The sequence below is a fragment of the Rattus rattus genome, chromosome 4, assembly GCF_011064425.1.
Source record: "Rattus rattus isolate New Zealand chromosome 4, Rrattus_CSIRO_v1, whole genome shotgun sequence".
Lineage (NCBI taxonomy): Eukaryota > Metazoa > Chordata > Mammalia > Rodentia > Muridae > Rattus > Rattus rattus.
In genome coordinates, this window is record NC_046157.1 from 40886516 (window position 1) to 40910775 (window position 24260).

Genomic DNA, 24260 nt, shown 5'->3' on the forward strand with positions numbered 1-24260 from the left:
CAGAGAAGAACAAGACTGTTCGCACACCGGATGATAGGTCAAACAGGCAGGCATATGAACAATGAAGCCAACCACAGCTTCTGAGCTTCCTATAATGTGTAAGTTTTGTCAGCTCCTGAGTCCTGTAAGCAAGCTTCTCTCCTCCCTTCAGGAGGTAATGTTCAAATCAAAGAGCTGCAAAACACTGACCAGCTTCTGTCTGTAGTTCTCTGGAGAATATCAGGAATAATTGTCAGGCATTTTGAAAGACAAGAGGCTTATCATCCCCAGAAAGTTTAATAAGAGTATACAAATCAAGGACACTCAAGGAATCTGTGACCTAAAGAGCCGTTGTCTTGGCTTGTCTTCTGGTGCTGTGATGAACACCATGACCAAACCAAACCAAACAAAAAGCCTATGGAGAAAAGAACTTTATTTTTGGCCTATAGTTTCAGAGGGAGGGATGAGAGTCTACCACAGTGAGGCAGAAACGTGGCAGCAAGCCATAGGCATTGAAGCAGAAACAGTTACGGGAAGCCAAGAGCTCACATCTTCCAATGCAATCACAAAGCAGAGACCGTGAAGACTCTATGTACCCACAGTCTGTCCCCAGTGATGTACTTCCTCCAACCAGACTCTTCCAAAGGCTTCACAACTTCCCCCAAAGAGTACCACCATCAGGATACCAAGTGTTCAGTCACTGGAACCTACTAAGGGGCATTTCTACTTTAACCCACCATAGCAGGTATATTAAGGACAACAAAGACAGTGCAAAAGTCACTGATCAGCACAGGATTTTCACTACAAATGTGAGTGCTACTTATCTGAGGACTGTTTTAGTGACAGTAGGACAGTCTGAGGAAACACGTCAACTTTACAAAGCCAGAAAACAGTACAAATGTATAAGGAAACCAAGTTTCCATAACGTTTCGCATGAAAGATGATGCATTTTGTAGATGGTATTAAATCTGGGAGATGGTATCTCTATCCTTGACATTTACTGATTACCCTCAAATACATTACTTCCTGGGACAAACACATGCTGTCTTTTGACATCTAATTCATTAAGTTTAAAACTAATGTTAAAGTAGAGGGAATCTATCAGCTTCCTAAGAATTCTTTAAGGAAATGGCACAAGTTGGGTATCTTAAGGACAGAGATTACTGCCTTGGAGCACTGAGACTGGAACTGAGAATCCCATTGAGGGCAGAATCACATTCCCTCTGCAGGTGCTAGGCAGAGCTCTGGTTCTTGTTTGTCCCCCAGCTTCTGGGATTTTGCTGCCAGCTTTTGGTGTCCTTTGATTTTTTGACTTGCAAGATCATACTTGATCTTGATGATCACATGGTCTTCTTCTTCTTCTTTTTTTTTTTTTTATTAACTTGAGTATTTCTTATACACATTTCGAGTGTTATTCCCTTTCCCGGTTTCCGGGCAAACATCCCCCTCCCCCCTCCCCTTCCTTATGGGTGTTCCCCTCCCCACCCTCCCCCCATTGCCGCCCTCCCCCCCACAGTCTAGTTCACTGGGGGTTCAGTCTTAGCAGGACCCAGGGCTTCCCCTTCCACTGGTGCTCTTACTAGGATATTCATTGCTACCTATGAGGTCAGAGTCCAAGGTCAGTCCATCACATGGTCTTCTTAATTGGCCTCCGTTTCCTTCTTTCATAAAGACCTTTGTCATATTGGGCTGGAGATTTATGGGCTCCTTACTCCGAGTATAGATTTATTTGGACTAACTTTGCAGGTTATCACCATACCTAAAACAAGGTGACAATACTTGGGTGGAGGCTGCAACTTCAAAATATGAAGTAGAGGAAGCTGGGAGACAATTGGATCTATAACAATGGATTTCTGTGTTAATAAGTTAAAATATAAGGATTTATTTAAAAAAAATACAAATACTACTGTTTTTTAGTAATATTTTCATTTATTTCTTGAGAATTTCATAGATATATTTTGGTTATATTCATTCCCTAGTTCCTTTCTCTAACCCATCCTAGAATCCTAGAAGGATTCAGAATTCATGTCCTTTTCCTTTTTAATCTACGGTGATCAATTAGTCTCACAGCTGCACATATGCACACGGATATGGGGCCATTCACTGAAGTGTGGACAACCTATCCCAGGGCCAAAGTCCTGAAGAAAAGCTACTCTCTCTGCTCCCAGTAGCCATGCTCTGCCAACAGCTATTCAGCCAGAAGTGGGACTCTGTGTGTCCTTTCCCAAAATGTATGACGGCATGCTGACTGGTTTGATCATATGCAGGTCTTATGTAGGTAATCTCAGGTCTATGAGTTCATGACTGCAATGGTCTTACTTTGCTCAAACAACACAGACTTAGTATAACAGTCTTCTCTGGCCTCTGGGTCCTTCAGGCTTTCTCTCAGCTCATTCTCTGTGTACACTGATCCTAGTGGAAGAGGTGGTGTAGTGATGGAGATGTCCATCTAGGATTGAGTACTCCGACGTCCACTTGCTCTCCCCACGTTAGCCAGTAGTGAGACTTTGTATTACTCTCCCCTTCCTGCAGAAAAAAAAAAAGGTTTTCTGATGAAGACCAAGAGCTTCACTAATCCATAGGCATTAAGCTAGAAGGTGGTTTTAGACTGTGCCACTTAACAAAATAATAACACTGGATCTACCCTTAGAATGTATGACCCTGCCTCTAGCCACAGCCCAGATTGTAGTATGATGCATGAATTATGTCCTGCTTGAAGTGGGCCCATAATCCAGTCAAAGATCAATTAACCCCCATAACATTAATGCTGCTATCACACCGATGACCTATTCTGTCAGACTGACTGCCATTGTAGCTTACAAGGTGCAGAGCTGGGGAGGACTCTTAAGAACTTTTCTCCCTCCTCGGCTTGCAGAGCATCTTCCGGCACCATGAAACTAACCACCATGGAGGAAACTTCCAGTTCAGTACCAGCTTGAAACTTCCGTGTCCTGTAACAAAAAGTATCTTCAGCAGCAGATGTGTGTTGTCTCAGTGAACTGACTTAATTTGGATTTAGGAAGCAGCATTAGCTTATGAGATGTCTTTCTATACTCTACCACTAGGGGGAGCATCATTACTACCGTCTTTTCCTATGGTCCTGCGATTCAATAGTATCTCCAGGCTTCATCCATTTGCCCATTATGTAAACACATCACAACTTCAGACATGTAACAAATTTCTTGCACTGGGATGTAACTTGATACTATGATTCTTTCGTACGTCTCTAGCTTTGATTACCAACTCTATAAAAAACGAACACGTTTCTTAAGGGGTGGGAAATGGAAGATGCAGCATGTTTCCTAAGCACCCATCCTTACCATCCCTCTCCCGAACCTCTGGATGAAATGGCAGAGACACCAAAACTATCTGGTGGCTTTCTCTCTGAACAGGATACTATATAACATAAACACGTTCACCTAGGAGTCGCTGGGCCATCGCGATGCATCATAACCACTAGTGCAGGGATCTCCCACTTCTGAAGATACATCTCCAGTGAGCCTGGGACACTGGGAAATCTTGAACCATCATTAACACCGATGTGGGGCGTCTCTCCTAAAGACAGAGTGGATGTTAGTGAATTGCCACACGATGCTCTTAAACTTGCCGGAAGCAGACTCTGGGGCAGGGGAGGCTCCCTTGTCTCAGGTCCCAGTGTGTTTAAGTGGTTTCCTAATCTCCCTGTCCTAGCCTACAACGAACTTTGAACTCTGTGGAAGAAAGGAAAACATCAAAGTGCTAAGATATTAAAACACTGAGCCCTTGAGAATAGCAGAAGAATGAACCCCTTTCCGATAGAGGTTATTTTCAGCTATTCTATTCTATGATATAAAATCTATGGTAGAATGAGCAAGCCGAAGTTCTGTTGGGAATTTCAGCCGGCTGCCTCGATGACGTTTCCCTAGTGCAATTCTGTAGACTGTTGCAAACTTCCAGTTTAGTAACGCCACCTTTGTCCGCTCTCAATCAGGTCACTCCAGCTGTCTCTGTCGGATGTTGTCACCCGGCTTCATGTTTTGCAACATTTCTGCTGCCTGTGTCTATACCGCAATATTCATTGTTTCTCATTTATGTTTGCCATATGCTTACTCAGTACATACTTTCAAAACTGGAAACACGGATACTGTTTATAATTTTCTGCACCACACAGAGCACAACATTTTAGGGGACATCTTCCTTTCTATGCCCAAAGCTCATTTTCCACGGAGGAGTGGGCAGACCATTTCTGTTAATTTTTTATTAGCTTCAGAGATTAACAGTTTTAACTGCAGAAACAAAGAAGTATAAGCCCTACAAGTTAGAGCCGGGGAGGGTTTTTATTTCTAGTGATAGAGGTTGGCAAAGCACGTGACCTGGTGTTGGCTTAGGCTCTGGGCTTTAGAGATATGGGCAGAAGAAGGCAATATGAAATAGCAAGGGGAACATGTTTTGTATATAACCTTAAAGAACCTGCAGAACAACCCTGAGAGGTAGATGGTAGGAAGGATGGTCAATAAAATGTGATAGGAACATAAAAATTCCATTTTTTAGGTTGAGAGTACAAGGCAGAGCTGTACACTGAATTACAAATTAGGTTAAATAATTTAATGTTGGTTAATGTTCAGCGTCAAAGCTCTGAGTGTAGTACTAGTGAATTTAAACTCACTCTAAGACACAAAGGGGACATGGGTCTATTTCTAAGCAGGGAAGAAGTTGCTCTGTGTTAAATGGCTAAGGCCTTCTGTTAGGTTCATGACCTGATTCCTGTATGCTTTGGAGTCGATGTATTTTGGCTTCAGATACAACCAGCAAATAGGAAATGGTTTCAGTTCCACTTCTAGACATTTGTCAAATCTTAACACCAATACCCTTTTTAGGACATTCAAAACAGGCCAGGAGAGTCAATTTGAGGGAAAAAGCCAGACAATGAGCAATTTCTCACTTTCATTTTATATATATTTTTTATTAGATATATTTCTTTAGTTACATTTCAAACATTATTCCCCTTCCTGGTTTCCTGTCCATAAGCCCCCATCCCCTCCCCTCCCCCTCCCCGATACTGGTATTCCCCCTATATATCCCCCTTATTGTCCCCTCATATTCCCCTGCACTGGGGGTCCAACCTTGGCAGGACCAAGGGCTACCCCTTCCCCTAGTGCCCCAACATGACTATTCTCTGCTACATATGCAGTTGGAGCCCTGGGTCAGTCCATGTATAGTCTTTGGGTAGTGATTTAGTCCCTGGAAGCTCTGGTTGGTTGGCATTGTTGCTTTCATGGGGTTGCAAGCTCCTTCAACTCTTTCAATTCTTCCTCTAATTCCTCCCAAGGGGGTCCTGTTCTCAGTTTGGTGGTTTGCTGCTAGCATTGACCTCTATTGGACATGCTCTGGATATGTCTCTCAGGAGACATCTATATCTGGTCCCTGTCTGCATGCGTTTTCTAGCTTCATCAGTCTTATCTAGTTTTGGTGGCTGTATATATATGGGCCACATGTGTGTCAGGCTCTGAATGGTCATTCCTTGAGTCACTGCTCTAAACTTTGCTTCCATATCCCCTCCTATGGATATTTTTCCCCTTTTAAGAAGGATTGGGAGCACCTGCATTTTGGTCATCCTTCTTCTTGAGCTTCCTGTGGTCTGTGGATTGCATCTTGGGTAATTTGAGCTTTTTGGCTAATATCCACTTATCAATGAGTGCATACCAAGTGTGTTTTTCTGTGATTGAGTAACCTTACTCAGGATGATATTTTCTAGTTCGTTCCATTTACCTATGAATTTCATGAAGTCATTGTTTTTGATAGCTGAATAGTACTCCATTGTGTAGATGTACCACATTTTTTGAATCCATTCCTCTGTTGAAGGGCATGTGGGTTCTTTCTAGCTTCTGGCTATTATAAATAATGCTGCTATGAACATAGTGGAGCATGTGTCTTTGTTGTATGTTGGAGCATCTTTTGGGTATATGCCCAAGAAAGGTATAGCTGGGTCTTCAGGAAGTTCAATGTCGAATTTTCTGAGGAACCTCCAGACTGATTTCCAGAGTGGCTGTACCAGTTGCAATCCCACCAACAATGGAGGAGTATTCCTCTTTCTCCACATCCTCACTGGCATCTACTGTCACCTGAGATTTTTTTATCTTAGCCATTCTGACTGGTGTGAGGTGGAATCTCAGGGTTGTTTTGATTTGCATTTCCCTGATGACTACAGATTTTGAACATTTTTTAGGTGCTTTTTGGCCATTCGATAGTCCTCTGCTAAGAATGTTTTGTTTAGCTCTGTACTCCATTTCTTAATAGGGTTATTTGGCTCTCTGGAGTCTAACTTCTTGAGTTCTTTGTATATTTTGGATATTAGCCCTCTATTAGATGTAGGATTGGTAAAGATCTTTTCCCAATCTGTTGGTTGCTGTTTTGTCCTAATGACAGTGTCTTTTGCTTTACAAAATCTTTGCAGTTTTATGAGGTCCCTTTTGTCGATTCTTGATCTTAGAGCATAAGCCATTGGTATTTTGTTCAGGAAATTTTCCCCAGTGCCCATGTGTTCGAGACTCTTCCCCACTTTTTCTTCTATTAGCTTGAGTGTATCTGTTTTGATGTGGAGGTCCTTGATCCACTTGGACTTAAGCTTTGTACATGGTGATAAGAATGGATCAATTTGCATTCTTCTACATGCTGACCTCCAGTTGAACCAGCACCATTTGTTGAAAATGCTATCTTTTTTTCATCGGATGGTTTTAGCTCCTTTGTCAAAGATAAAGTGCCCATAGGGTGTGTGGGTTCATTTCTGGGTCTTCAATTCTGTTCCACTGATTTATCTGCCTGTCTCTGTACCAATACCATACAGTTTTTATGACTATTGCTCTGTAATACTGCTTGAAGTCAGGTATGGTGATTCCTCCAGAAGTTCTTTTATTGTTGAGCATAGTTTTCGCTATCCTGGGTTTTTTGTTATTCCAAATGAATTTGCAAATTGCTCTTTCTATCTCTATAAAGAATTGAGTAGCAATTTTGATGGGGATTGCATTGAATCTGTAGATTGCTTTTGACAAAATGGCCATCTTTACTATATTAATCCTGCCAATTCATGAGCATGGAAGATCTTTCCATCTTCTGAGATCTTCTTCAATTTCTTTCTTTAGAGACTTGAAGTTCTTGTCATACAGATCTTTCACTTGCTTGATTAAAGTCACACCAAGATATTTTATATTGTTTGGGTTTTAATATCTGCTTAGTCACAGATTTCTTTCCATAAGTCACACAAAGCCTTAACAAGTGTGTATAGATCCTGCTTCAAGCCATTTTGTGTTAAAACTATTGATAGCTAGCCTTTGAGCTGTTGGTCACCATTTAACAGAGTGCCCAAAGGTCATTAGGATTTATCACCTTAATGGGTATGACAAGTATGTCGTGTCAAACAGGACATGTAGGTGTCAAAAATGAAAGGTTACATCAAGTTCAAAAATCTTTGTACCTCCAAGATGATACGTTTAAATCCCATATATACACACGTTTTAACTGGGATGGGTGCCCATTCATCTTAACTCAGGGTGCTTTGTGTACTGCTGCGTTCTGAGGGAAGAGGAGTCCCCTCGGCAAATCTCTATTCTCCTGTGGGCTGACAGAGGACCCTGGAGCAGCCAACGTGCAAGAGTTCCATTATACATCCCATAACCCCCTGAACACTTGACATCTGCAGAGCAGTGGCTGAGGCTTGGAACTAGGCTCTCCTTCTTAGGATTCCTCTCAGCTTCTGGGCAGGGATTAAGGAGAAAGATCTTCTGCATGAATCTGTCTTCCATAGTAGGCCGTCACCTCTACAAAGGACTAACATGAAGGGGCTCAGCAATAACGACATCTCGAGTGACCTAAGAGCCTACATGACCCCTCCCAGATAGTACACACTTCCTATCCACAGAATGTTGGGACACAACCTGTGTGGAGAATAGGACACATGGTGTAAATAGGATTCAGGTTAGGTTATGTGCTATGAAAGTCACTGCGAAAAATCCAGTCCCGTGCATTATCCTTGGCTTTAACATCTCACAAACGCTGCCTGGCATAAACGAACTCATTTCTTCACAACAAGCTCGTCTTTAGCACTGAAAGCCTTAGGCTAAAGTACAGGAATCAAAACCATCATACTGAGAGTCTGGGCTAACGGGGTGTTCAAGACATGTGCAGCATTGTAGATATTTGTAACTCTAAAATAATTCTGCTGGTTCTGATTTATAGCCAATTTGCAAATGTACAGTTGATTAATAAATTGAAGATTGCAGTTCTACAAGATCTCACCAGGTCAATAATGCTATTGGGATATTCCAAAGACTTAAATTCCTCCAGCTTTCTTTAGAAGTTTATCTAATTAGATTTGTAAAAAAAAAACAATAAAGGCTTAGGAAATCTTGTCTGTTGGTTGAAATACTTAAACATATGTAAAGTATTTAGTTCACTGCTACAAAAGAATCTGAAAGTGTAAAGAGAAATCTAATCATTTAAGTCTCAAAGTAAAACACCTTAAAACTCGGGAGTTAAATTTTTCTGTGCTTAAAATTGGAATGATAGAGTTTTGGAGAGTCAATCTCCTGTCCTTAGCTTGAACATGAAAGGCATCCCTACCCAGTAATAAAATAAAAATAGATGTTTTCAAATCCAATTTAAAAGTACTCACTCTTGAGATATTTTTAAGTGAGTGAGTCTAGAAGCCTAATTATTCTACCCACTTAACAGCTCATGAAAGCACCTATCCCTCTAATCTTAAAGCAATACTATTTTTTCATTTATATTTATATGGGGGAAGTTCAGGTTGTTGTATGCCTGTCCCCTATTCTTTTGCTTTTCTTTATCTGGATTTAACAAAATGCAAATATGTGGGAGTCTATTTTCCATATATATAAATTCTATCAATCATTGACTTGTGTTTGGTAAAGTTCCTTCCTTCATTTTTATTTCTGGTTTTTCTTGTAGTATGGCAATTGCTGCCTCACCTTATTAATCCATTTTCAAGATAAGGTAAAATCAGCACCTTGATAAGCTCCTATACTGATGAAGCAATACTATGTGTAAAATAATGTTATGATGTGCCATGAGATACTCATGAAGGAAATACAGCAGAACTTCATGGACTTGGTATTCAGGTTTGTGACAGCTGAGACAAAGCACCAGGTAAAGGGAGGGATCTCCATCTCTGCTCTGTCCTAGAGAAAGCCAAGCTCTGTCCTGACACAGCCTAATCCTCTGGAAATATAACCACCATGACTTCACAGTTTTACATAAGGATTGAACAGGGCCACCGCTTTTCTTCATAAACAGACCTCTGGGGAAGGTCTGGCAAAATGTCCCAATGCCTCTTCTTAACATTCTTTATTCTCCTTCCGACTCTTTTCCTTCACATCACTCATCATCTCACTTCCAATATTCTTATATTTTACTGTGGTGCCGTTGATGTAGAAGGCAGCTTTCCTTTGACCATCACTCCACTCTTAGCTTACTGAATACTCCCTAGCATCTGGAAATGGACCATCTGTTCAACAAGTAACCCAGTTTCTACCGACTGCACTGGGTCATAAGTATAGCTGAACTGCCTTTCCTCATCCCATGTTCTGGAGTAGAGAAAACCATTTATACTTTTGTTATATTTCTCATTATTTTGGACAACTTGTTGAAATATATTCTTTTGATAAACCAAAATCATTACAAATTCCACAAATGGACTGACACCTCCTGGGGGCAGGGTAAAGGAAATAAATAAAAGAAGTGCAAATTTCAGGCTTGAGATCATGGTTAACTAATTTGTTCGCACTACACAGCCTCAATAGTACCACCATATAGTTGCAAGAAAGGTTTTTATTTCAGGAGCTGTAGGAAAGCATACCCAAGCTGGTCCCAGTCTCAGATGTTCTGAGAAGTCCCTGAGTTGTATCTTACTTATGTTCTCTGGGTTCGAACCTAGAGAAGTTGTGATCTCCTCATTCTCCTAAACACAGCAGAAAATCTGGATTCATTGGCTTTCAAACTTCCAGGCTTGTCTATACTGGTTAGACCTAGATATCAGCGACTTATCTCAATTAACTATGGCTGACTGTTGACTGATTTCTTTGAAGCTCAAATGTGGCAGTCACAGAATGCTGTTGGTCTAAAAAGGAGTCCTTAAATCTGAGACAGACATGAGCAGAACACATGATCCTCAGAGGACCATGACACATTGGTACATTGTAGCCTGGATTGCACTAGGGTCCTCTCACTTACAGCTCAAGAGATATTTTTAGGCATTCATATCTGTTTTTTTTTATCTTATGTAACAAGATTTCCAGTTCTTGGGTGAGAAGACTATACTCATCTTTTCAGATCCACTGTGATGTGTATATGATGGGGTAGCTTCTGGGCTTGCCAGAGTTCTGGAATGCCAGGGTGTCTTCTGGATTTCATTGTTTGTGGTTCAGCTCCATGGGCATAGAGCCTGTGTCACCTCTTTCATATTTAGGTTATCCATAAGGATTTCTGTGTCCCTTCCTTTTTCTGTTATAGCAGAGACTGACCTTCTTGTGTAACATTGTATTAATTTAGTTCCTTATCTGTTTTCATTTGAGATTCATAAGATGTGATAGGAAGAAAGGGTCCCTATGCCTCTTAAGTCAGTTTGATCCCCTTTACTTTAGAGTGAAGAACCATGTTTTGGCCTTTTAAACTGAGGTCAAGTAAAGGGAGAAAGATGTGCTAATTATGAGAAACATGGAGAGTGATTAATGGTAGAACCAGAATAATATGCATGGTTTTTTTACTCATATCTGGGAGTTTCTTGGCCCACAGGGCACAAAGACTCCAACTCTTTACCCTAGGATTGTATAAAAGCTTGTTGTTTAATCCTTTACCTCTTTAGAAGAGCAAATGGCACAGTGGCCATGCTAGGTTATGATAATACCACAATTCCTCTCTCCTAGTCTCTGACATCTTTGAAACTATGTGTCTCGACACCATTCCTTTTTGAAAGCTCAGAGGAAGACTTCTGGTCTATCTTTTGCATCAGGCTTTCCATAGAGAAATGTTTCAAAGGAATGAATTTCTGTACATGCAGATTTTTCTGTATCATGTGAAGGCAAGGTATACTTTAATAAGAAAAAAAATGAGGATTTGAGGTTTCTGTACCAAGGTGCATGAATTCATTTATTTTTTTTTCATTGTGGCAACAAGATAAACAAGTAGAATTGAACATTTAATGTATTATAGTGATGGCAAGACCACAAGGCTTGAAGGTATCTATCAGGAAAAATAAAATATGTAATTTTAATAAATGAACATGGAACAATATATGACTTTGGAAAAAATTATGGTTGCTCTTGAATTACATGCATGCATAATATGCAAAGTGAATTTATCACCCACAGTACTTTCAGAGCTGAAAGTAAGATATTTAAAGTCCAACACTTTAACAAAACTGGAAATACAAACAGTATGGAGTCAGCCTCAGAGAACTGTTCTCGAGTCAAAAGAAACAGGCAACCCAAAATGAGAAGGTTTATCTAGAAAGACTTGATGCCCATCAACATCATACTTCTTCTTCTGATTCTTGTTCACGGTCAACATGTTTAAGGAGTCCAACTTCTGAGGTGCAGACCTTCCTAAGTCTAGATTTAACTAACCTGGGGAAAAAGAAGATCATCTCTGGTTACGTGATACCAAGAGTCAAACTTTAGAGAAATGTGAATCTAAACTGTAACGAACTATAGATTATTCCTACAATGACCATGAACAAAGGCAATGCCAAAAGGGAAATGACTCCTACTTGACTTTGAGATACCTGGAAATGAGTATGGACTACACCAAGGACTAAGGAAACAGAAAAGATGTGTCTGTAAAATGTGTTATGAGATTGCCTAGTTATTTACCAGAAGACAACTGATCATGTGTTAAGCAAGCAGGAGACTCTATTGACTGTGACAGATGTAAAGGAACCTAACATTGGTGCATCTACATCAAATCCATAACTACGTGTGGATTGCAAAGAGGTGTTATGTCCTGTAAGGAAATACATGACCTTTTCTTAGGGTGACAGTCCAACTGAATACACATGTTAAGTCTGGCCTGAATTACTTTTTATGAACGATTCCATCAGCCTGTTTACATTCTGACGTTTACTTTCTGTCTTTCTTTGTCTGATGAAGTTCTGGTTTGCTCTATTCATACATCCTGTCATTCCTGTGCTCTGAATCCCACACCAAATCTTCACAAAAGCTTCATCAACTTCATCCCATTTTTTCTGCCCTAGCCTTAACCAGAGTCAGAAGTGATTCTAACCTATAACCTTGATACATTTGACACATCACTGACCTTTGGAACAATCTGACAAGAGGTCACATCACTCATCTGTGAATAGAGTCTACCAATTCTTTATACATCATCAATTGACCCTAGCATCTCCAATAAAAAGCAACTGAACATAATCAATAATGTCTATTGATTCGTTAGCTAAGAAAAACTGCTCAGTGAGTCTGTTGCCAGCCTGGTCTATGCAGAAAGTTCTAAGTGACTCAGAACCACATAGTGATACCCTGTCTTAAAAACAAACAAGAAAAATAGATAAATAAGATAGGTAGATGGATAGATAGATAGATAGATAGATAGATAGATAGATACATACATACATACATACATACATACATACATACATACATAGAAAAATGATGGGTGGATAGACAAATAGATGTGTGTGTGTGTGTGTGTGTGAGAGAGAGAGAGAGAGAGAGAGAGAGAGACAGAGACAGAGAGAGACAGAGAGAGACAGAGAGGGATAGAGAGAGACAGAGACAGAGAGACAGAGAGAGAGAGAGAGGCAGACACTCAGATACATTGCTAGCTACTAGAATGAGGAAAATTGGGGGAATCAAGAATGTGGTATGTTTCTGCTCTTGCTTCATTTTCTCATCAATTAATATCCAAGAGAGCTCTGCTGACACAAGCGTTACCTCCATGAAACTTAGTGCCTAGTGTGTGAACAAGCCCCACTTTGTTCTTTACATGACTCACTGTGTGAAAAATATATCTGGATATAGGCTTCTTTACTCATAGGCAAGGATTATTGAAATAGTTATCTGCAACAGAGGTATATTTTAGGGAAACATTAAATATGCAACAAGATTTCCCAACACATAGGTTTCACCTGAGCTTATGTAATCAAGACTGTAGGCAGGCAATAGAATGAGGCAACCTTGAACCATTATTTTGCAAAATTGGAACATTTAGTGTAATCTTTCAAGCATTTAGGGAGAATTCTGTGACTTAGATATGTTTGTGTGGCTGTCATTGTACTATGTCAAACAACTTGGATATAATGTCTGACATTTAATGACTTATGAATAAGCAATGAGTTCATAGTCAAACCCTGACTAACAGCATTTTAAAACTCCTTATTCCCCAAACCAGGACTGAATTAGTTATTTGTGTGATCTCACTGAAAGACAATATCAAATTTTTGTGATATTTTAAAACTGTTGCTTAAGTATATATATATTAAAATAGTTCAGTGGGGTCCCCATTGGAGGAGTTGTGGAAAGGATTGAAGGAGTGGAAGGAGTTTGCAACCCCAGAGGAACAACAATACCAACCAACCAGACCTCCCAGAGACTAAACCACTACTCAAAGACTATACACAGATAGACCCAAGGCTCCAGCTGCATATGTAGCAGAGGATGGCCTTGTTGGGCAACAATGGGAGGAGATGCTCTTGGTCCTGCCAAAGCTTGATATCCCAGTGTAGGGGAATGTCACGGCAGGGAGGCAGGAAGGGGTGGGTGGCTGGGTGGGGGAACACCCTCATAGAAGAAGGGGGAGGGAGGATGGGATAGGGGCTTTATGGACGGGAAGCCAGGATAGTTCAGGGAATGTTGAACTCTTGGTCTTGTCTTTCCAATATTAATATTAAAGGAAAATTGAAAAACATATAAAATACAATTTCTGAATAAAATGTTAACTGAGCACTTATTATATGTCTGTCAATGTGCCAGTAGATTTGGGGATATAAAAATGATTGTTTTCACATTGAGGATACAATGTAGCTGGCAGAGAGGATTAACAAGCACTTGTAGTCATCATATGGCAATTGGTAGATCACAATACTTAAAGTGTCTGTGCAAAGAACTACTGAATCAGATCAATATGAATCAGAGGAATTATAAAAGGTTTGAAGAAGAGATGGGCACTTAGTGTAAATACGCCAGGCAAAGGGAACTGTCAGCTCAGAGATTAGAACAACATATGATGGGGACTGCGAGAGGCTAAAAAATAAATGTGGAGTTTCTTGTTTCTAGGGACATGCAAATGGGCAAGTCATTTATTGCGCATCTGAAGACTTTTGAAACAGGAAGAGACAGTAGTCTTCTGTTGGCTCTGGAGGGGAGCTGACACGAGGGAGAGTTTTTCCTTGCATCCTGGTACTGTTCCTGAAGACTGCCCAGCCCCTAAGAAGAAGAGGTTCAGACGTCAGCCTAGAATAACAGGGAAAGAAAGCAAGACTAAGGAGCCCAGCCAGCTTTAGCAATGAGCTGAAGCACATGCTTTGGGGGAAGGGAACAGAACTGAAGGAAACAATCTGGAGGAGGAAGAAAGGATCTACAGAATGAAGTACACCCAGCCAAAGCCCAAGAGGGACCTCTGGGAGCTGGAGAAGGCAATGGTTCCAGTTTCCTTTTCAGAGCCCCGGTGTCACAGCTACTGCAGTGGAAAGCTCAGATGAGGAGAGATGGCCTGGAACCCATGTCTAGAGGATGCAGAGCTGGTTACGGTAGAAGTTAAACCATGAGCAAACCGTGGGGCCTAGAAGTAGCTGCTACATTCTAGAGATCTGGAGAGCCTGCAAGGGGTGCAGCACAGTAATTATGCTATGGATTGTTTCACGTTGTCTTACTTAATTTTGTTTATATAAATTTGTCAAAAAAGGTTCCAAGGTTATGAAATAGGACAATTAAAGTATGCACGCATGAGTAAGCAGAGGTCTCACTGCACACAGGGGATCTAGCCATTCAGAATAGACAGCAGTATATGTGAAAAGACAGAGGATCCAGAGGGTATGTGTAGGATGAGGCATGGGTCAGAGGCACAGCAGTCACGTCACTGAACTAAGTCAACATGGACCATTCTGCTTGCCTGTTCTCTGTGTAGAGATAGCTTCCCAATACCCTAGTGTGTCTTATAAGGTAAGAATAAAATCTTCCTTTTGAATTTACATTCAACACTATCAAGTCTTGATGGTCATATGCCAAGGAATGGATCATCGATTAAAAAAAAAATCACTAACTTACCAGTTGGCCAACGCAAATATTACTCCGATGAGCATGACAATTGATGCATAATGCCAACAAAAGCACATTGAGAGAAACATTTTATTTCCAATATCGGACAGATTCCATGTAGCTCTTCCTTTAGGAGGGTACAGAACAAAAGCAACCTGCAATTCAAAACAAGTGCATATTAAGATAACCAACCATCTTCTCAAAGAAGGGTCATTTAAAAGTGTTTGCTAACTAACATGACTCCCGTAATTTGAGGCAAACACAATGTTGGGTTTTCTGTATATTTCAGTATTGTAGTCCCTCTCTACCAAGGCATATTTTTGAAGAATAATTTTAAGTGTATTTAATTATCACATTTCAAAATGTTAGAGTGGCCATCTCTGGCCTTGCTTGCATTTTCTGGAATCCCTAATCTGTCCTATAAGATGGTAAGAGTAAAATCTTCCTTTTGAATTTGAAGTTCAACACTATAAAGTCTTGATGGTCATATGCCAAGGAATGGAACATCTATTAAAAAAAATCACTAACGTACCTATTGGCCAAAGCATATTTTACTCCAGTGATGATAGATTGATGCGGAATGCCAACATTGTACAGCCTCACTCTGGTGTTTCAAAATTAGACTGTAAAATGCTTTTATAAATAAATAGAAACCCATAGACAATGTTATGTTAACTGGTAAAAGGCTAGGACTTTCTCTTTAGGATCAGGGACAACAAACAGATATTTTCTATTATCTCCTCCATTAAACACTGTATCGAAAATTCTAATCGGGAAAATTAATCAAGAAAAATAAAGACATTCATTTTGGAAAAGAAAGAGCAAAATAATCTGTGTTTATATATAATAAGATTGTAAAGATAGAAGAATAAAGAACCCACAACCAAATTATCAAATCTAATGAAGGAGTTTTATAAATTTGCAAATTGAAAATCAATACATAATCATAACCCACATATTTACACCTGAACAATGGAAAACCCACAACAAAGTTCTTTAATGTACTTAAACTAACACTGAGCAAAGAGTAGTACCCAAGAACAATTGGAAATACTGCTCCATGGTGGAACATTTAATTGGTACCCACAAGGCACTGATGTTGATTCCAGTTGCCACACCCACACATGCACATGTAAATACACGTATGAACTCACACAGATGGAGAAGCTTTAAAATGTTTATGTCAGAAGCTGCATAACTCTGGTAAAAGAAATCAAGGGGGCAAGGAAACGGAAAACCATCTCCATGAACTACATTTCTCGATATTATTGAGATGGCAAAAAACAAAAAACAAACAAACAAAAAAAACCAGGGCAATTTGCCATCAAAATAATGGCTATTGAAATCTCAATAGGGTTTTGGCATAGACATTTTTAAAAGAGATGGTCATAAAATTCATGTGGAATTGCATTGTTTCTGCTATTGCATTTTTAAAATCGTGGGAAAAGATCACCAAAGTTGTAGGACTCACACCTCTCCATTTTAAAATGCATTGCTTAAACACAGTCATCAAAGCTGCTGCCCTGATGAAACTGATAGAAATGTGAGGTAATGAAATAGAGTCAAGAACCCAGAAATAAACCTATATATTTATGACTAGTTAGTTTTTAGAAATATGCCAAGCAGAGCAAAAAATTATCTCTTCAAAAATGCTGGCACAACTGGATATCCACATATATACAATGATGAATCTGGACACCTATCTTAGATCACATTAAAAATTACCTCAAAATATGTCAAGATTCATAAATATTCGAGAAAAGCCATTTAACTCACCAAAACACATAGAAAAGTTTCATGATCAAGATTTGATAATGATAATCCTGAAGCCAAAATTAAGACCTCTGTCACAATTAAAATAAAAAAAAAAACCTTTTGACTTCAAAATATTCCATCAAGAAAACAACAGGGGAAATTTCTGTAAATTGTATATCTGATAAATATGCAATGCTTAAAATATAAAATGCACTCATAAAATTTAACCAAAATTTATCTCAGTGGGCAATGAGTTCAAGAACCATTGGTGTAAGTTTGCACACATTAAGGGAAGCAACATCATTAGTTAAAAGGAAGAAAAATCCAAACCATAAGATTCAACCAATAAATAAAAACAGGACTAAATTTTCATTATACAGAGAAGTTGATATCCTTGTTCCTGGCTGATAGGACTGCAAACTGATACACACATGATGGATTAATAGTGGCCATCAATTTTATACCTATATGATCAAAACATTCAAATAAAAATCTGTGCAAAAATATTCTGAGCAGCATATCCATCATAGCCATAACTTGAGGGAAAAAGCAATCTCTATCAATCTATGATAAGTAGCCAAAATGTGGTATATCCATGAAATGAAATATTAATTGATCATAAAAGGGTCATGCTACAGCATAGATGAAACGGGAAAACATATATAGTAAAAGAAGCAAGAAACAGCAGGTCATACACTTTATGATTTTTGTCTAATACGAAAAATTCAGAATAGGTAAACATTCATGGAGACAGCAGATTAGTGGTTTCCAGGCCCTGGGTTGAAGAAGCGAGAGAGACCAGTTACACAAGCCAGGTTGGCACATCCACTTGGTAATACGGGTTTTGATGTAGGGCTCCACCTTCTGCTAGACTTTCCCAGACTGATATCTCCCTATCTTCCAGTTAATTCTTCCTTATCTAGTGTTTGAGCATTGTCTTTTTCTATGCGAGGTTTCCTGTGTTTCAGGCACAGAGAAAGTGTGGCACGTCTGTCCTCCCACACCTGTCTTTGTCACCAGACAGTGTCTTTCTGGTCACAGATCTGCGCAAGGTTCCTGGACCAGTTTAACCGCTCATTTCTCAGTTTCCCATGGATTCAGTAGCCCTGGCAGTTGGGTTATTTATTCCAGTGTGTTCGTGGAAAGTTGTGTCTCCATCTCCATGGTCTAAGGGGCTCGATGCCTCCCTCATTAAAGGCACCTCCAATCCTGGTGTGTGTGTGTAGCCTGGTCAGAAACTCTCCAGCGCACAGAGTCCAGAAGAGCAAAGCACCTCTCAGCTACCACACAACGTAAGCAGTGTGCTGACGTTGGTGACTGGCTGGCGGATTTTTCTAGCTGTGTCTTTACTAAAATCTCACGCGGGCTTCTTTCTTTCCTTCTTCATCTCTCTCTACTAGAGACAGCGTCCCTAAGTATGTTTTTAATCTTGTGTCCCTCTTTCGCTGGATCTTACAGAGTCAGGTTCTAATCTACCATTTTATCCAGACTCTACAGTTGCCTTTAGAAACTTCCAAGATAAACTGTTTCCAGAATCCTTTAGTAGCCATCATTAAAAATCATAATAATAAGAAATAAATACAAAGCTGCCAGTTTACAAAAGAATTTTACTTTATTTTTTTTTACTATTTTTATTATTTTATATCAGAGTGACAGAACAGTAGAGTGTTTTTTCCTGAATATTTTACTGGAACCTCACCTCCTAGTGTTGGAAAGCTACATATATGACTATAGGCCAAGATGCGATGCAAGAACAGGGGCCATGAAGATAGCTACTGTGGAAACCAAGGGATATTCTAAGCCTTTAAGGTAAACTTAAGTGAATTAAGAATATTGTAGCTCAGGATCAGAAACTAACAAACCCATCAAGTCATCTTATCAAATGAACAATTTTTATCAGCAGTCCTAATTAGTTTTCTACCATAAAATGACAAGAGAAAAGATCTATGAAGGAATTCTTTTTACTATATTTTGTATGCTACCCTCCTCTCCCCGAAAAATACAGATTTTGATTAGTTCAATGTTCACTACTCTTTGGTTTAAACACTGTAATTAGCCTTTTCCTCTGATAAGAAATAACCCAGAGGCCCATTTTCTGTAGTTTACAGTAGGAATCATATTGCTACGTGTTTTGTTAATCTCATTTATATCACCAAACAAGGGTTTTATCTACAATGTTGGGCTTTGGGGCACTACCGTGAGCCATTTAGCCATTTTAGAATGGCTTTTGCTTTAAATAGAGACTTATTTTACTTCGTGTGTATGAGTGTTTAGCTGCATGTATACCTGAATATCGCTTGCATGCCTGATATCTACGACAGGAGTTACAGAAGGTTGTGAGCCACCATCTGGATGACGGAAGCCAAGCCTGAGTCCTTTGCTAGAGCACAGTGTGCTCCTAACTGCTTAGTCATTTTGGTTTTTATAATGTCTAGCCAAGGATGAGCCAAAGTTTGTACTCAGAATCCAGACAGTTGTTCTGTGGGGATTCTTTGGGACATGGGGACAAGCAGAGCTAGGATATACACAAAGACAACTGTCCAACGTGACGAGAAGCAAAGGCAACAGGAAAGGCTTCCCCTCTGCCCAACCCTCCTACACTCGGAGGAAGACAAGGAAAAGCAAAGGAAGAACAAAGTACAAGATGAGCCTTTGAGTTGCTCTCCCACAGGGAAATACAGAAAAACGTGTCACGGAATGAAGGCCTCAGGGGACTTTCTTCCTATTTTTAAATTACATGAAGTGGCTTAGTCACTGAATACACATACTTAAATGCCGCGTAGTTTAAGAAAGAAGTGGCTTTTTATAGGGGAACTTCACTTCTGTCTGCACAGAACCACTCAATATAAGCTATAAAAAAATAACCAGTCTGTACATTTGTCTCATTGAGTGCACAAGTCCACACATTTAGTTCCAAGAGTCCAAGTGGCACTTTCTCTAATCTATCTGTAGATAATTGACACACGAGTGTTGGTCATCTGTGGACACATGGCAGGACATGAAAGTGCTGTAAAGCAAATCACAGTATGATGTCACTGGTTTAGGAAAGAGCCTTGGACACGAATGTTCACATACTGTACATACCAGTAAAATATGGAAGTATGAGACATTTCCCTAAATTTCTAGACATTTTTATTTCAGAAAATCAAAGGATGAAGATGTAGCTTAACAGTCATTTCTTGTTAGTGTATATTTACACTCATAAAAATGTTCAAGAGTCCAAGACAATATTCAGGCTAGACACCTGGCCACACGAGAAACTAATCTAGACATACTGGTAGGGGGAAAAAAACTTCTAAATAATCAGAAATTTATCCCTATAGGTTGTAACATCATAGTTTTGGTTTATTTTTAAACTTTTCAAGGAGTGCAAAAATATTTTTATGCCCAAAGTGACAGCAATAAGCTGTTTTGTCTTTCTCTTTTAATGTCTAAAAACTAATAATTAAATATTAACTAAATATTAATTGATTTTATTAATTATAATCCTATCTTATAATTCCTTTCTTCAAATCTCTTTGGGCTTCCTCTTTTGTTCTTACTGTTTCTTTACAAGAATATCAAGCTCATTATTAAATTAAACATGCATGTATGTATGTATACTACAATTTTAAGAACGCATGGCTCCTCAAGGTTGATACGGTAACAGCTTGCTCTCCACGGTGTCACTAATGATAAGTCATCTAACCTTTAGGTTGGAGACCTAAAGGAGCCCTTAGGTCATAGGGAGGAGATGGTGGAACCCTGGCCATTACTTCTCTCTTTCATTTTCTAATCATGAGGAAGATTTTCTCTGCACATATTACCCCTCTGACATATTTATGCACAGTAGCCTAAAAGCCAAAGGGCCTAATAAATCACAGACTAGGACCTCTGAAAGCATGTGGGAAAATATCCATTTTCTCTCTATAATTGATCACTTAGGCATTTGTTGCAGTAAAGGAAAGACAGACAACACACACAATTTTGAACAGAGCAAATAACTGATTCCCGCGCTTTCAAGTACACAGAATTCATACTGACATCTGCTCTGTACCAAAGGAAGTGCTTGCAGCCTTCAAAGGAAACACATTCTCTTATCACAGGGTGATTAAACTGGAAATGAGTGATGTTTAGAAAAGATACACTCGAAAATCTAAAACTAGATAGAGCTACAAGTCAGTGACAGCTTGAGCTTGAGGCAATGTTTTTGGTTCCTAGTGTCATAAAGCAAAAACAGAAAACCCCCACACAAGTCAAAAGAACTCACAAAGTAATGATGAAAGGACTCTAAAAATACAACACTAAATTATATCTAGAGATATTTATAGACTAAGACATGTTTTATCAATAAGATGTTAAAAATAAATGAAATTGTCATCTAACCAAAAACACCGAGAGAGAGAGAGAGAAGGAGGAGGAGGAGGTAGAGGAGGAGGAGGAGGAGGAGAAGAAGAGGAAGAAGAAGAGGAAGAAGAAGAGGAAGAGGAAGAGGAAGAAGAGGAAGAGGAAGAGGAAGAAGAAGAAGAAGAAGAAGAAGAAGAAGAAGAAGAAGAAGAAGAAGAAGAAGAAGAAGAAGAAGAAGAAAAAGAAGAAGAAGGAGTGAAAGATAACTTCACAACAAAGGAAAAATTGAAATAAGAATTCAACAAATCCATGTGTGTTCTTCTGTGACTAGGTTACCTCACTAAGGATGATATTTTCTAGTTCCATCCATTTGCCTATGAATTTCATGAAGTCATTGTTTTTGATCACTGAGTAGTACTCCATTGTGTAGATGTACTACATTTTCTGTATCCATTCCTCTGTTGAAGGGCATCTGGGTTCTTTCCAGCTTCTGGCTATTATAAATAAGGCTACTATGAACATAGTGGAGCATGTGTCCTTGTTATATGCTGGAGCATCTTTTGGGTATATGCTCAGGAGTGGTATGGCTGGGTCCTCAGGTAGTACTATGTTCAATTTTCTGAAAAACCACCAGACTGATTTCTAGAGTGGTTGTACCAGCTTGCAATCCCACCAATAATGGAGGCGTGTTCCTCTTTCTCCACATCCTTGCCAGCATCTACTGTCACTTTGATCTTAGCCATTCTGAGGGGTGTGAGGTGGAATCTCAGAGTCATTTTGATTTGCATTTCCATGATGACTAAGAATATTCAGCATTTCTTTAGGTGCTTCTCAGCCATTCGAGATTCCTCAGCTGAGAATTTTCTGTTTAGCTCTATACCCCATTTTTAAGAGGGTTCTCTGAAGTCTAACTTCTTGAGTTCTTTGTGTATATTGGATATTAGCTCTCTATTGAATGTAGAATTGGTAAAGATCTTTTCCCAATCTGTGGGTTGCCGTTTTATCCTATTGACAGTATCCTTTGCCTTATAGAAGCTTTTCAATCTTATGAGATCTCATTTGTTTATAGTTATTCTTAGAACCTGGGCCATTGATGTTCAGGAAATTTTTCCCTGTGCTAATTGATGTTTTTGAGGCTCTTTCTCACTCTCTCTTCTAATAGATTTAGTGTATCTGATTTTATGTGGAGGTCTTTTATTCTCTCGGACTTGAGCTTTGTACAAGGAAATAATAGGTAAATTTATATTCTTCTCCATGCTGACTGCTGCTGCCTTTTTTCCACTGGATGGTTTTAGCTCCTTTGTCAAAGTTCAAGTGACCATAAGTGTGTGTGTTCATTTCTGTGTATTCAATTCTGTTCCATTGATTTATCTTCCTGTCTCTACCGATACCATGCAGTTTTTTATCATGATTGCTCTGTAATATAGCTTGAGGTCAGGGGATGGTGATTCCCCTAGAAGTTCTCTTATTGTCGAGAATAGTTTTCACTATCTTGGGTTTTTTGTTGTTTCAACTGAATTTGAGGATTGCTCTATCTCTGGGAAGAATTGAGTTGGAATTTTGATGGGGATTGCATTGAATCTGTAATTGCCTTCGGCAAAATGGCCATTTGTACTATATTAATCCTGCCATCCCATGAGCATGGGAGATTTTTCCATCTTCTGAGATCTTAAATTTTTTTTCAGAGACTTGAAGTTCTTCTTGTACCGATATTTCACTGGCTTGGTTAGAGTCACACCAAGATATTTTACATTAATTGTAAAGGTTATTATTTCTCTAATTTCTTTCTCAGCCCTTTTATCCTTTGGGTAGAGGAAGGCTACTGATTTGTTTGAGTTAATTTCATATCCAGCCATTTTGCTGAAGTTGTTTATCAGGTTTAGAAGTTCTCTGGTGGAATTTTTGGGGGTCACTTAAGTGTACTACTCAGAGATGCTGGACCCCTGGAGTCGAAGTTATGCTAAGAACAAAAACTTTATTCTCTCCAAAAGCAACAAGTACTGTTCGCCACTGAGCCATCTTGTTAGCCCCACAGTGTTCACAAAACCCTAAGCTTTGTGGTGTGCTTGTTTCACGCACCACGTGACTCGTTGCTCCCATTCTCACCATAGATTTGTCTCTCAGTAAGTGTTCTCTCCATCTTTTACTTTTCACATGTTTTTTTGAGTTTTAATCCGTCCGGCAAAATGCAATAGGAATCACCTACAACCATGATCATCAGCTCCAACTTTTGACATACAGGATGAGTGGATCCATAGTGAAGGTACACAGGATCTACTTCCTCCACAGCTACGCTGACTATATTCTTCACTAGAACTGCCAGGCTACTCCAAGAACATCACCTCTCTGATGCTCACAGAAGGGAAGTATTAAAAGCAAATGCCTCATCCCTTAGAAAGGACAGACAAGTAACACTGGGTCTGTTACTTAGAAATCCCAACTCACCTGCCAGAACCAGGTTCCTTGTAATAGGATGAGACTCGACCGCATGAGCTCCAGAAGTACATTGTTCTTTGTGAGGAACTCCATGAAGGCAACTAGACCCGCTGCTGTGGTGGTGTAGGACAGAAGTTCGTGTACAAAAATATCAACCATTTCCCGACCATGTGTGTGGTTGTAGAAGATAAATGCTAATAGAGGGGGACAAAACATATTTCCTGATGAAACCAAAAGCTTCCCACTGCACCACTCTCTCCACAGAATTTTATACAAACAGAAACTTGTCCCAAAGAGCAACTCCCCACTGATCCCCACAGCAATGTACTTTTGCTTTGGGGGAGAGTAAACACTGTCTCTTAGGAAGAGCATCTTTGAATTCCATCCCCACTTTTCCATTCTTCCAACCTTTGTCTTGTGTTCTAACAAACCATTAAAAAATGATCCAAAGCATTATCTTTGTGGGATAATATGTAATAAACATGACTGTGTGGGAGCTATAAT

General features: G+C 39.5%; 1 protein-coding gene across 1 annotated transcript in view; it reads right to left on the reverse strand.

The window, feature by feature from the left end:
* Window positions 1-11084: 11084 nt before the first annotated feature.
* The window catches only part of Tmem45a (transmembrane protein 45A), a 93118-nt gene continuing 79942 nt past the window's right edge, over window positions 11085-24260 (reverse strand). The window contains exons 4-6 of the mRNA XM_032899317.1: window positions 23766-23950; window positions 15249-15394; window positions 11085-11594 (exon numbers count right to left, since the gene is read on the reverse strand). Of these exons, the coding sequence (XP_032755208.1) occupies window positions 11501-11594; window positions 15249-15394; window positions 23766-23950 (425 nt within the window). The 3' untranslated portion in view covers window positions 11085-11500. The remainder of the gene's footprint in view (window positions 11595-15248; window positions 15395-23765; window positions 23951-24260) is intronic.